Raw genomic sequence first — 12,540 nt, 5'->3', positions numbered from 1 at the left:
TAATTAAAAGTTTTTAATCGTGAACGATAAATGCAGCAGCAGAATCATTGGCTAAGAGGAAATCAAAATTTCACGAGTTTGTAATTAAAAAAGTTAAATTTCATATCAAATTTTAATGTCAGGGACAGATATAGAACTAGGCTTTTTTAAATGTGCGCTATCCAGCTCCGCTATAACATATCCCTGTCTGAAGTAACAGTCATCAGTAGAAGTTTAAAAATTCATCAGGAAATTGCTTTCATTTATTCAAATTTCTAATCGAAGTAAGTTCCTTTTCCCCATTAAAATTGGATAGCTTTGAGTCTACTTTTTATTTCACTGGATAATTTGCTGCAGAAACACAAAAACTAATTAACTCGTTTCCATTGTGCGCTAGGTGCCCTGATTCCCTTTCATGATTTGCCGGTCCTTTTTTAGTAACTGCAGATCCTATAATTTTTTTTTTCTTTTTCAGGAAACAGCTTTATTTTTTGATTGCCTTTAAATCTTTGTACTAAGTGTTTATCCATTCTTATTCTGCAAAATAAGCATCATTTATGACGATTTAAAGTCTGTTGGAAATAGTCTCTCTAGATCTTTAATAAATGCATCACCCTGGAAGTTTATGAAGTATTATTTACACGTCATATTTAGGATGTAAAAGAGGAACAAATGCGTATCCGGAGTACCAACATTGTGATTTGCACTCCTGGTCGTCTTCTCCAACATTTTGATGAGACTGCAAGTTTTCATTGTGATGACCTGAAAGTGTTAGGTATTAATTTTACAATGTTATCGTGATCCCTGATAACTTAAGGCTAAGCCTAATTCCCTAATATCTGTATTCAGCTAAATCCAGTATAAAGCTTGAACGAGATACCTTAAAGGAAGAAATTTTGGCGGGAATTTAATTTGGCGGATGGCCAAAAAAGTTTTTTCAGAGGGAATTTAATTTGGCGGATGCACGGAAAAACTAAATTTGGCGGGAATTTAATTTGGCGGTCGCTTAAAAATTTAACCTTAAGATGGCGTCAAAACAGCGAAAATTATAGCAAAAACACCTTAAAAGAGATCATATTTTCAAACTGTTTAATTTGGCGGATGGCGGAAAAAAAGAAATTTTGGCGGGAACTTAATTTGGCGGATTTCAGTCAAATCCGCCAAATCCGCCAAATTTTCTTTCCGCCAAAATTTCTTCCTTTAAGGTATGCTTTCTTTTAGTGCTGGACGAAGCAGATCGAATTTTGGATCTTGGTTTCAAAAACACAATGAATGCTATCATTGACAATTTACCAGAAGACAGACAAACTCTCCTTTATTCTGCAACACAAACAAAGTAAGGCTTCTTCAGGAATATTCAATTTCTTTATTAAAATGCTGCTCCTATAGCTATTTTCTGCCTCATGAATAATCTCAAATCAGAATACTTGTTACTTTTATTTTCGCAAATTGTTTTTTTGATTGTTTTCACAAGAAAAGGTGTGTTCGATTCTCATTCAGTATCCTATTTGCTAAAGCTTGTGAATATATTTTTTCTAGATCGGTGCAAGACTTGGCACGTCTAAGTTTAAAGGTATATACTTTTCTAAAAATATACAAATGGGAAGTTTGTATAGCCAAATAATAAAGGGAACCTATTTTGACTTAAATGCTTAATTTCATGATTTTTATTTTTATTTTATCTCTAGAATCCAGAATACATTGCAGTACACGAAAATTCTAAATACGCCACGCCAAAGAAACTAACACAGGTAAGCACTGAAATTTATCTGAAGTTTTATTGTGTAAAGGTTTTCCTCTCAGATGCTGCGGACAGCCATGTAATTTTGCCCATCCTTTGAAGCTTCTTATTTTTCAAAACTTTTCTAGAATCAACTTCTAAGAATGATCCATCTAAGTTCAAGGTTCCTATCAAATTTTACTCAAAAGCTTAGTTTAAATTGTAGTGATTTTTTCATGTAGTGTAGACTGGATCCTCCTTACTATGTAAACGTGGCGAATTTTAAATTTAAGGTAGAGAAATTCATAATTTTCCATGAGATTGGATTTTTTGCCTCGAGAGAAGCCTTAAAGCTGTCTGCAAAATTTAAGTTAAGAATAGGGTTCTCCTTGAAAGAATTTTCTTTTCTTATAGAATTATGTGGAACTTAACTTGGAAGACAAAATCAACTTTTTATATTCATTCATAAAAAATCATTTGAAATCGAAATGTATCGTTTTCTTGTCAAGTTGTAAACAGGTATGTATAGATTTATTCACTCTTGGTTTTCATGATCTAAATTGTTCAAATCATTCGAGTCTTTACGGTCTGCATTTAGTAGCAAATATAGTATAAAAGCAATTTTCTCAATCTTTTACATGTGACGGACAATTTTTTAAGCACGCAAATCTTATGTTTGACCAGATACTACTATAAAAAAAATACAGCCTCTTGAAGTTAAAAAACAAACCGACGTCAGTACGACCAAGACAGGATTTGACGTCAAATCACAGTAGAGCTGGCAGTTAGTTGATCTTAAAGCGGCTGTATTTCTTTGTGTGTTTTAGACAGAGAGTTGTTGTAATACATTTTTTTGCTCAGAATTTCATGCTCTATCAGATTTACTTTCGTTTATTTTAACTTTTGAAAATCAGCTACTTTCCTACCCCTCATTTTCCCTTACAATTTTGCCTATGGCGTCACTATTATGGTCATAAAAAGTTTTCCCGGGCCTAATCCACGTCCTCCCTCTCAAAAATATCTTATAATATACTGTTCTTTGGAATAGACTAAAAATTGCTAGGTCGTAAAAAAGATGCTATGGGACCCCAAGCTTGGCCCCTACTACTAAAGAACGAATTAAAAACAGTCCAAGCCTCCGATTTCAGAAAAAGCAAAGAAGGAAATGCTAGTTTAAAGTTTGAAGTTTCAAATATTATAATCAGAATCAGAATCTCACGAGAAGAAAAACAGTTTAGGCTCGGCTCGGTTAGAACGTATGTTTTCTTAAGAAAGAAATGGTATATTTGTTTACAACTTCTAAATTCTAATTCTAAACAACTTTAAATCACTCTGCTTGTGATTCTTTCTTATCTAGGTCAAATTCATCTATGAAACGTTCCGAAAATTTCGACCAGGTGTACTTTTGTTGTCGTTGTATGGGAAACAAAGTCAGATGAAACGGATTGGTATTTATCAGAAGTTTTGTAACTCACCACATGCCGTCATGTTTGCAACTGATATTGCTGCTAGAGGGCTAGGTAAATTTCCTTGGTGTTATGTAATCTGTAAGAAATGACATAGTATAGCTAAAGCTGCGAAGTGTTTCAATTTTTCTAGTTTCGCTAAGAAGCGAATGTCGATTCTATAGAGCCTCTGCTTCCTTTTAAGTGACGTTATCATAGTTCATGGCTCATAATTCATTTAGTATGTGTCAAAAGAGTTATATCTTTCAAGCCATTCATAGTATTGTTATTAAAATAAGAAAATAGGAAATTTGTAAAAGGTTTCAAATTCTTGGCTAGCTCATTTTGGAAGCCCTTCTCAGAATGTTATTCCTGATTTGTATTTTTTATTCCTCAGATTTCCCTGCAGTGAATTGGGTATTACAATTTGATTGTCCTGAAAGTACAGACACTTATATCCACAGAGTCGGCAGAACTGCAAGGTCAGAAAAAGTTTATATCAATATTGATTTTCTAAACGTTTTGCTCTGGTCGGTTTGCATGATGGCGTGATTGAGGCTTTTTCTTGCGTGATGGAGTGATTCGAATTTACGCCATAATAGTGTGGTCAAAATTTTGATTATTTTTCGCTATTTTTTGAGTGGTAAACTAATTTTCTTGATCGTGATGACAGCAAAGAATATATCGTAACGGCGTGATCGCGGTCTCGTTTTGGAACTTATCCATCTAAACGAGAATTGAAAATAACCGTGGAGTAACGTTGCAATGCTTTTTGTAACAGAATATAAAAATGGCAAAGAAAAATGGCACAGAAAAACAAGTGTGTGATCTCGCAACAAATGCAAAAAATGAAAATGATAGATTAAATAAAAATAACATTACATACAGCAACAATTGATAACATTACGCTATATAATCAATTTAGAATTTATTGGTAGGTGGACGAGGCTGACCATCCATGAGGTGACTACTATTGCAATGCGACGCTATTGAACTGCTTTCGAATGGTTCAAAAACCTTAAGTTGCGCGCATCCCCGAAATTGATTTTGATATAGTGGATGCATATTCCCGTCCGAGAGTTACCTTAAATTTGAAGTAACCTGTTTCAATTTATAGTGAGTCTAGAAGATTGACACAAATTTGATAAGAATGATATGACTCTCCTTCGTTTTTCGAGTAAAAACATACCAGAAAGCGTAACGCTCACTCAGCTTGCTTGGTAAAATATACCTCACAAAAAAGTCAAAGACGGGGGTAACTCTCGGATGGGAATTTTATACATGCATACATGTTATACATAACACGATACGCATCCCCTATATCAAAACATATCAAATGGGATGCATACAGCCTAAAAAAACCTTAACCTTGCATGACAAACCTTTTACTTTCCTATTTGTTTTCATCCAAATTTCGAAAATAATTTGTAACACTTAGTCGTGACATCAAACAGCACTTTCATAGCAAATACGAGCATCATTTAAATTGATTGAATTTACAGATGAAACAGTGTGTATAATATTCTCTTCCGCGTTCTTCTTCCATGGTTTTCTGCAATCCAAGCACTTCAAGCTCCCTAAAAATGTCAATGTTTGTTTCCCGGCTCGACAAAAGAAGCTAAACATCAAACCACCATGAATATCAATCATATGTCGGAATAAAGACCTATTTAAAATGTGTCGATTCAAATAAGTCTTTCCTTTATATTTTCGGTCCGAGTGTAGCCAAAGACAACTCAAGAATAAGTTCATCCAAAAAGCATAAGCGAAAAACATCAATGGTATTCCTGCCATAAGAATAATGACGTAATCGATTCCACGCATACATCCAGAAGTAAAAGGAGTTTGTAAGATAACACCGTTTCCCACGATAAAACAGGATCGCCTTAACTTTTTGGTGACATATTGATAGCACGCTCCACCGACTCTCAAAGCATTCGAAAATGTAATGGACATAACTAACATTGAATAGAAGACTTGTGAGATTGTAATTGTCCTGAACCAAAGTCCAAAAGTGACAGCTTTTCTGTCCTTAATGAGGTAAATCAAAGTTGTGAAGAAAGTGATTATGGCAAGAATACCAACAAAGATATCTTTTACAAGTAGAAGCAATGAAAATGAAGTGACATACTTCTCAATGTAAAAATACTCCAAAATCAACTCAGGGCCATCTTCAAACATAAAACTTGCCACCATGACCATATTTTTCATCTGAAGAAATTTTATTTCAGAATACTTATAATTTCTGTAATTTTCTGTGATAACTTGGAAAAATTTCCAAGTAAATACTTTGCAAATACATCCAAGAATGGCAAAACCATATATCAAGTTGTTAACCTTCGCGTTTCGGTAGATTACAGGATCGAGAACTTCTCCTTTCTCCAGTTGATAGAAAATGTAAAGATCTAATGTCAAATCAATTGCATCCCAAAAATATCTGAATAGTGCCATAAGAACAATTGAAACGTATAACTTTGCATTCAAAAGTTGATACTTGTAACGAATACAACATGGAAAACCACAGAAAACATTTTCACTCATTTCAAAGTGAGTTTTGTCCAATATTTCATATCTCCTGTACCCTCCTGTTAAATATTTTAGATTTTCTTCAGTCCTCCATGTTTTAAATTTCACCAACGTTTCATACACAGTTTTGATGAAAGCAAACAAAACAATCCAATAAATTGCGATGGGTATGATAGTCATTGCGAGCAAAGTGTGATCACGAAAACGAGATTCCCAGTTTTTATTCAATCCACAAAAAGTCGAGTTTCCAATAGCAATTGGGAGTTGGTGACAATATGTTCTGTCGTTTATTGTTTGGTTGATATTCTTTTCCATTTTAATACTAACACTTGGATAAGATTTAAGACTGATCCTAGATGTATGTTTTTTCAATCAGACCAAAATAATGTTTACTATAAGTAAAAAGTATGTAAAATATATAGAAAATGTATAAGGGAAGGCAGCAATCTGTCTGCTTAACCTATCATGATTAAATCCATTCGCTTTAGACTTTCAAATATCTTTCTTTACTTATGCCAAATATAGTGAGACCCTCCAGAAAATTTTGTGCCTTTTTATTTTCTATTCCGCATTTTTGTCAAGATGTAGTAGCTTTTGCTAGCTTTACATATTGCCAAATTTTCGAAATTTTGGTAGTTTTTCCAAGGTTTTCAGAATTTTATGTTCGATTTTCACTTTATCCATGAAGAAATTTTTGTGTCTTTTTATTTTCTATTCCGCATTTTTGTCAAGATGTAGTAGTTTTTGCTACCTATTTATGAGATTTTATAGGTGAAATTCTACTTTTATTCTTATTTTTTGGCCGACCGACCGACCCTCTTATTTGGGTAGCTTGGCCCGTAAAACAAGAAATCAATTTGGCCTCGCCTACACAGAGCCTCTAGGAGGCAGCTAGTAGTGTAGTTTTACTGTTTTTCTTTTTACTTCTACTGGCCACCTCCCTCCACCCGATGGATAACGCTGTAACTTTCGACACTTTTAATATAAATATACTACATAAAAATATTAATGATGTTATTAGCTAGAAAAATAAGAATTTGCTAAGAATATCACCATCATAGAATTTAAATACCATTCTTATTAAAAAAAAGGCGTGTATTCTATATAAAAAATTTTATACACATGAAAGTATCATCATTATCAATCTCACACCGTTTACACTACCATTTCTAAAGCCAGGTAAACACTTCTTTCTCAATCAAGAAAAATGCGAAAAATGAAATAAGTTTACACACATACTTAAAAACTAATAGCAATCAAAACAAAAAATCATTATTATCTTTGTAGAGATTGGAGTTTGAATCAAAAAAGATCGCACAATAGTTATCTTCGAATAAAATCTCATTATTAAAGTATTACATCTATCCGCAGACACGTGTTTCGTACTTCCCAGGACTCATAAAGTTTTAAAGTATTTAGCAAGAACTAAAAATGAATTTTCTTAATTTTATTTTATTTTAACCCTATTCATACTAGGCTTTTAGGGGCGGTTCAAAACTAGGGGGCTGTACCACCCTTACTTTTTGATCTGGTGCGTCTTTTTGGATGAAATTTAGCACATTAGACCCTTATCATTTAAGGTAACTTTTGACAAAAAATTGTTTTGATGACGTCACTCATTATGCCCAAAGAGAGCAAAAACTGAAAATTTCCTCTGTTCTTTTGAATAGCTATTGTATTCGAACAAAGGCTTTAGAAAAAAGTTCTCTGAGTCTAAAATGCCTATTATCCTAAATATTTAATAACAAATTACGGTTTAAAAACGATATATTTGACATGAAAAATAAATTTGTATTGGAAATGTGGCAATTTTTGTGACACCTTACTGTCAGAAATGTCATCATGCTTAAGGTGTGAAAATTTTGGGGCGTCAAGTTTTTTTTATTTTGAAGCTAAATAAAAGTTAGGAATTTACAGAAAATTTCATCCCAAAATTTTGAGCCTTTCTGGGGGACAGTTGTTAATTTACAGTTAAAAATGCTCTGAGAATGTCATTCTTAGGTTTTATCACTAAATACCATGATAGTGATATTCTCTTTTTGGCTAATTTCATCATGGATATTCTTATTGAGTACATTCTTATGAAAAAGCATGTACCAAAGGGGTGAACAAATGAAAAAATTTTTTATGTGAAATAATGACGGCTTATAATATTTGTAGAAGTTCGACTGTTTTTCTGGACATAATAATACGTGTATACATATACGTTTATACTTGAACACTAAACTGCACTTTCAAAACAAACACGAGCACCCTTTAAATCATTTAAAGTTGAAATGGGTATTTTAAAATATGTAACATTGATCGAAAGTTTCTTTTCTGTTTGTTTCTTGCACGCTGTTGTTACACACGCCATATACCAGCGTTTCCTGCACACTTCTTTACAATTCAGGTGTTTGAATATCTTCGATCGTTTCTCGAAAAATGTTAAGATTTGTTTCCCCGCGCGACAAAAGAAACTAAACATTAGTCCACCGTGAATATCGATCAGCTGTAAGAAGTATGGTCTATTCAAGATATGAGCAGCTTCTGAAGAGCTCTCTTCAAATTTTCCATCTGAATGTAACCAAAGACAACTCATGAATAAGTTCATCAATAAAGCGTAAGCAAAAATGATCAAAGGTATTCCTGCCATAAGAATAATGACGTAATCGATTCCACGCATACATCCAGAAGTAAAGGGAGTTTGTAAGATAACACCATTTTCAATCACAAAACAGGATCGCTTTAACTTTTTGGTGATATACTGATAACTAGCTCCAGCGACTCTCAAAACGTTCGAAAATGTAAAAGACATAACTAACATTGAATAGAAAACGTGTGAAGTTGTGTTTTTCCTAAACCAATTTGTTGAATGAACAGATTTTGTAGCTTTACAAAGATAAACCAATGTCGTAAGGAAAGTGATTATGGCAAGAATACCAACAAAGGTATCCTTTACAAGTAGAAGCAATGAAAATGAAGTGATATATTTCTCAATGTAGAAATACTCCAAAATCAACTCAGGGCCATCTTCAAACATAAAACTTGCCACCATGACCATATTTTTCATCTGAAGAAATTTCATCTCAAAGTATTTATTGTTTCTGTTATTAGGGGTAAGTGTTTGAAAGTATTTCCAAGTAAAAACTTTACAAATACATCCAAGAATGGCAAAACCATATATCAAGTTGTTGACCTTCGCGTTTCGGTAGATTACAGGATCGAGAACTTCTCCTTTCTCCAGTTGATAGAAAATGTAAAGATCTAATGTCAAATCAATTGCATCCCAAAAATATTTGAATAGTGCCATAAGAACAATTGAAACATACAACTTTGCATTCAAAAGTTGATACTTATAAAGAATGCAACATGGAGAACGGCAGAAAACATTTTCACTCATTTTAAAGCGAGTTTTGTCCAATATTTCATACTTCCTGTTCCCTCCGGTTAAATATTTTTGACTTTCTTCAGTCCTCCATGTTTTAAATTTCACCAGCGTTTCATACAAAGTTTTGATGAAAGCAAACAAAACAATCCAATAAATTGCAATAGGTATGATAGTCATCGCGAGCAAAGTGTGATCACGAAAACGAGATTCCCAGTTTTTATTCAATCCACAAAAAGTCGAGTTTCCAATAGCAACTGGGAGTTGGTAACAATATGTTCTGTCGTTTTTTGTTTGGTTGATATTCTTTTCCATTTTGCAACCTCTAAAATTACAGTTTATAACTGCTACAAACAAAATCTTTGAGGTGTGTGTTTTTGAGACCAAACCAAAATTATGTTCACTTATTTCTACACCAAATAAACGTAATGAAATATCTAGCTAAAGTTCCTTCTTCTCAAGAAAAACGCTTACCAAATCAAATATTTAAAAGTGTGTTTATTTACATTACAGACGTGATTAAAAAACAATCAGAACATGCATTGATTAATGAAAGCTTGTGTCATAGTCATCTTGAGGAACCTCAAGTGTAAATACAAGGGTTTCGAATTAGGTCTGTTTTTGTTCCTGTATAATTTGCACTAAAAAAATATCAAGTGAAGAGTTTGTCTGATTGGATAACATGTTAATTTGGCACTTTTTAGCCAATCAGAGAGCTTGTTTACTTGATTTCTCCCCCTTAAGGATTAAGTGGAAACCCGTGTATTCCATTTCCTCATTACCCAAGTGAGAGGGCCATAGACGATATAAACAAATTGACGCAATCGATATTGTTTTTTTTTCTCGGGTAATACCCTAAAATAATGACCTCTGTCAAACGTTTTGCCTTCGCAAGCTCGGGACAATACTTTTTGACATTTGTCAATATTTTACGATATTGCCCTCATAGGGTTAGCAATGCGTAAATTAAGATCAGGCTATTCTGAATGCATAGATCTTAAAAAGGGGTTTTTACCATTTTTGAGTGTTTGCGTATGGAAAATCTGACGTAATTAGACATATCAAGTTTTGAGACGTTTGTGTTGTTCGGGAAATGCGTTTCATCAGGTTACGTCAATTTTAACCAATAGAATACAAGTTTAACTTGACAAATTTCCCTGAGGATGATCTCCATTGATATCTAAAAAAATATGTACGCTTAAAGCGAACGGACTTTAGTGTGATAACAGAAGAGAATTTTAATGGGTATCGATTCATAATACTTTAGATACGAAAAAGGCGGTCAAGCACTCCTGATGCTGTTACCTTCCGAAGTCAACTTAATAGAGGTAAGCATTCTACAGTACAATGGGTTGTAAAAGTGAAAACCAGATTTTCGACGCGTTCTTAGACGGGCAGCTAATCTTCCATACTTTCTATGCTTTGCAAAACATTGACTATGTCAAAAATGATAACTGACGTGCCACTTATTTCCATTTCAGCAACTCAAAGAACGTAAAGTTCCTATACATGAAATTAAGTAAGTGTTTCATCACTAATAGACTGGCTTACCCGACTTCAACTGCTAGAAAACCATTTTAGACAATTCCCAATTAGACGAATCACGTTTTTTTCGCGACTTTCGAGCTTTAATTTTTCGTATCTCTCAAAGTTATTTCGGTTAGAGCTGAAAGAAATCTACCACAAATGATCACACTTAATTCATTGGGAGCGTAGTTTTAAAATGATTTTTTTTTATCTTTTTCTTTCACCAGGGCCAATCCGAAACGTATCCGATCAGTAGAAGGCAAATTACAAGGATTTTGTGCTCAGGATCAAGAAATCAAACACTGGGCGCAAAGGGTTGGCTTTTTTTCTTTTTATTCAAATATTTTCGCTACCTTAAAAGCGTTAAAACCGTAGATTTATAAAGCCCGAAGGGCTAGATGTCGTGCTTTGGCTGAAAATTGTGCTGAGGTTAGGTAGGAAATCCTACCTAGGTCACGTGACATTACAATAGAATTTCAGTGACCAATAAGAAGCTTCGCGAGTTTTCGAAAACAATAGCAGCAGTTTGGAAGAGCTTAAAGCACGACATCTAGCCCCTTCGGACTTTACATACATCTGCGGTTAAAACCACCGATAATTATTTCTTTTGGAAACGAAGTTTGGTATTCTTATTTCAACCTCTTGCACATGCACATCATTTTTGTGGGGAGAAGTTACCTCTTTTGTATTAACTCTTCTGTAGTATAAGCTCGAAAGTGAACCTTAAACTTCAATGTATTTATAGTATTTTTCAACACATAAACTAGGTGCATTTTCAGTAATTAAAGACGATAAAATTACCGATAACATTGGGCTTACTTTTCGTTCCGAGTTGACTGGTTGGTTGATTGATATTTAGAATTCTTTTTACTTCCACAGAGCATAGTATCATACGCACGTTCAGTACATTTGCAACGTGATAAAAGCATCTTCGACGTCAAGAAACTCAACCTCGAAGAGTTTGCAAGGTATGTTTTTGAGGGGAAAAATCAAGTCCTGCATAGATTGAGTATATTTTTTAATTTCCCTGCGGAAATTTCCCTGTTTTCGTCAAATTTATCGGAATAGAATTAGTGCTTCTATTTCATTTTCTGAATCCTTGAAATTCAACTTTGTTCGCATATTTATCTGATTTTCATAATCTTTCTTTTAGGTCATGCGGTTTGTTGGCACCACCTAAAATTCGATTTATGAAAGTATGCTTTTTTTCCACTTGGATCTTAAGATGTTCATGACGTAATATTTTCTACAGAAACACTCTGGTTTTTGCTAATAGTGAAAAATTTTCAAAAAAATTTTTTCGAGCTTAAATTTTCCACTACTGGCAAAAAACTGGCGTTTTTCCGTACAAACATTACGTCATGAATATCATGAATATTACTTGAACTTTTAGTAACATAATGAAGGCCAGCCTACCAAATCGGAAAGTTAGATTATATATTCTTTGCGTGTTTAGATTTTTCTAAATCCATCAAGGGATTGGCACAATTTAATACATGAATATTAACTGCAAAGTAATTGTTTGATTTCAGAAACTGGATAAAAAGATGGGACGAAGTGATTCGACAGCGTCGACAAAATCGAACGACTCTTACTCCAAACTCGGTATAGAAGTGTTAGCCGAGCGTTGCAAAAACTCTGATAGTGAGGTTGACGACAGCGATATCGAAAGTGAAAGTGGGTCACCTGCTGTCGGTAGAAAGATGAAATTAGTTGGTAGCGATGATGACGAGGATGGTGATGATATTTTGGTAAAGAAAAAAGGGAAACAACATCACGAAAGTATCAAAATTGACAGTGAGGTAATAACTCTCAAAGTTCTATTCACCTTGTTAAATGCACGCCATTTTCAGAACAGATCACAGGTTTAGGATCGGGATAGTCATTTCGTTCGAACGAGACTATGCCTAGTTTGCCTTGATTGAAAAATTTTATAATCTATCGACAAAATTGACTTTGATGCCGTTTGATGATTT

The 12,540-nt window shown here is 33.8% G+C and overlaps 1 protein-coding gene across 2 annotated transcripts in view; it reads left to right on the top strand.

Annotated features, from left to right (window-relative positions):
- LOC136812560 (probable ATP-dependent RNA helicase DDX10) overlaps positions 1–12,540 on the top strand; it is a 29,911-nt gene that overhangs the window by 13,937 nt on the left and 3,434 nt on the right. For both annotated transcript variants that reach the window (XM_067069087.1, XM_067069088.1), the window contains exons 6-18: positions 634–754; positions 1,201–1,315; positions 1,519–1,552; positions 1,668–1,730; positions 2,114–2,218; positions 3,057–3,219; positions 3,542–3,626; positions 10,305–10,365; positions 10,519–10,556; positions 10,792–10,879; positions 11,444–11,532; positions 11,718–11,760; positions 12,097–12,366. In XM_067069087.1, coding sequence (XP_066925188.1) covers positions 634–754; positions 1,201–1,315; positions 1,519–1,552; positions 1,668–1,730; positions 2,114–2,218; positions 3,057–3,219; positions 3,542–3,626; positions 10,305–10,365; positions 10,519–10,556; positions 10,792–10,879; positions 11,444–11,532; positions 11,718–11,760; positions 12,097–12,366 — 1,275 coding nt within the window. The remainder of the gene's footprint in view (positions 1–633; positions 755–1,200; positions 1,316–1,518; positions 1,553–1,667; positions 1,731–2,113; positions 2,219–3,056; positions 3,220–3,541; positions 3,627–10,304; positions 10,366–10,518; positions 10,557–10,791; positions 10,880–11,443; positions 11,533–11,717; positions 11,761–12,096; positions 12,367–12,540) is intronic.

This window comes from Clytia hemisphaerica, unplaced genomic scaffold (assembly GCF_902728285.1).
Source record: "Clytia hemisphaerica strain Z4C2 unplaced genomic scaffold, Clytia hemisphaerica genome assembly, whole genome shotgun sequence".
In the NCBI taxonomy this organism is placed as follows: domain Eukaryota; kingdom Metazoa; phylum Cnidaria; class Hydrozoa; order Leptothecata; family Clytiidae; genus Clytia; species Clytia hemisphaerica.
This window is presented reverse-complemented; position numbering and strand designations above follow the sequence as displayed.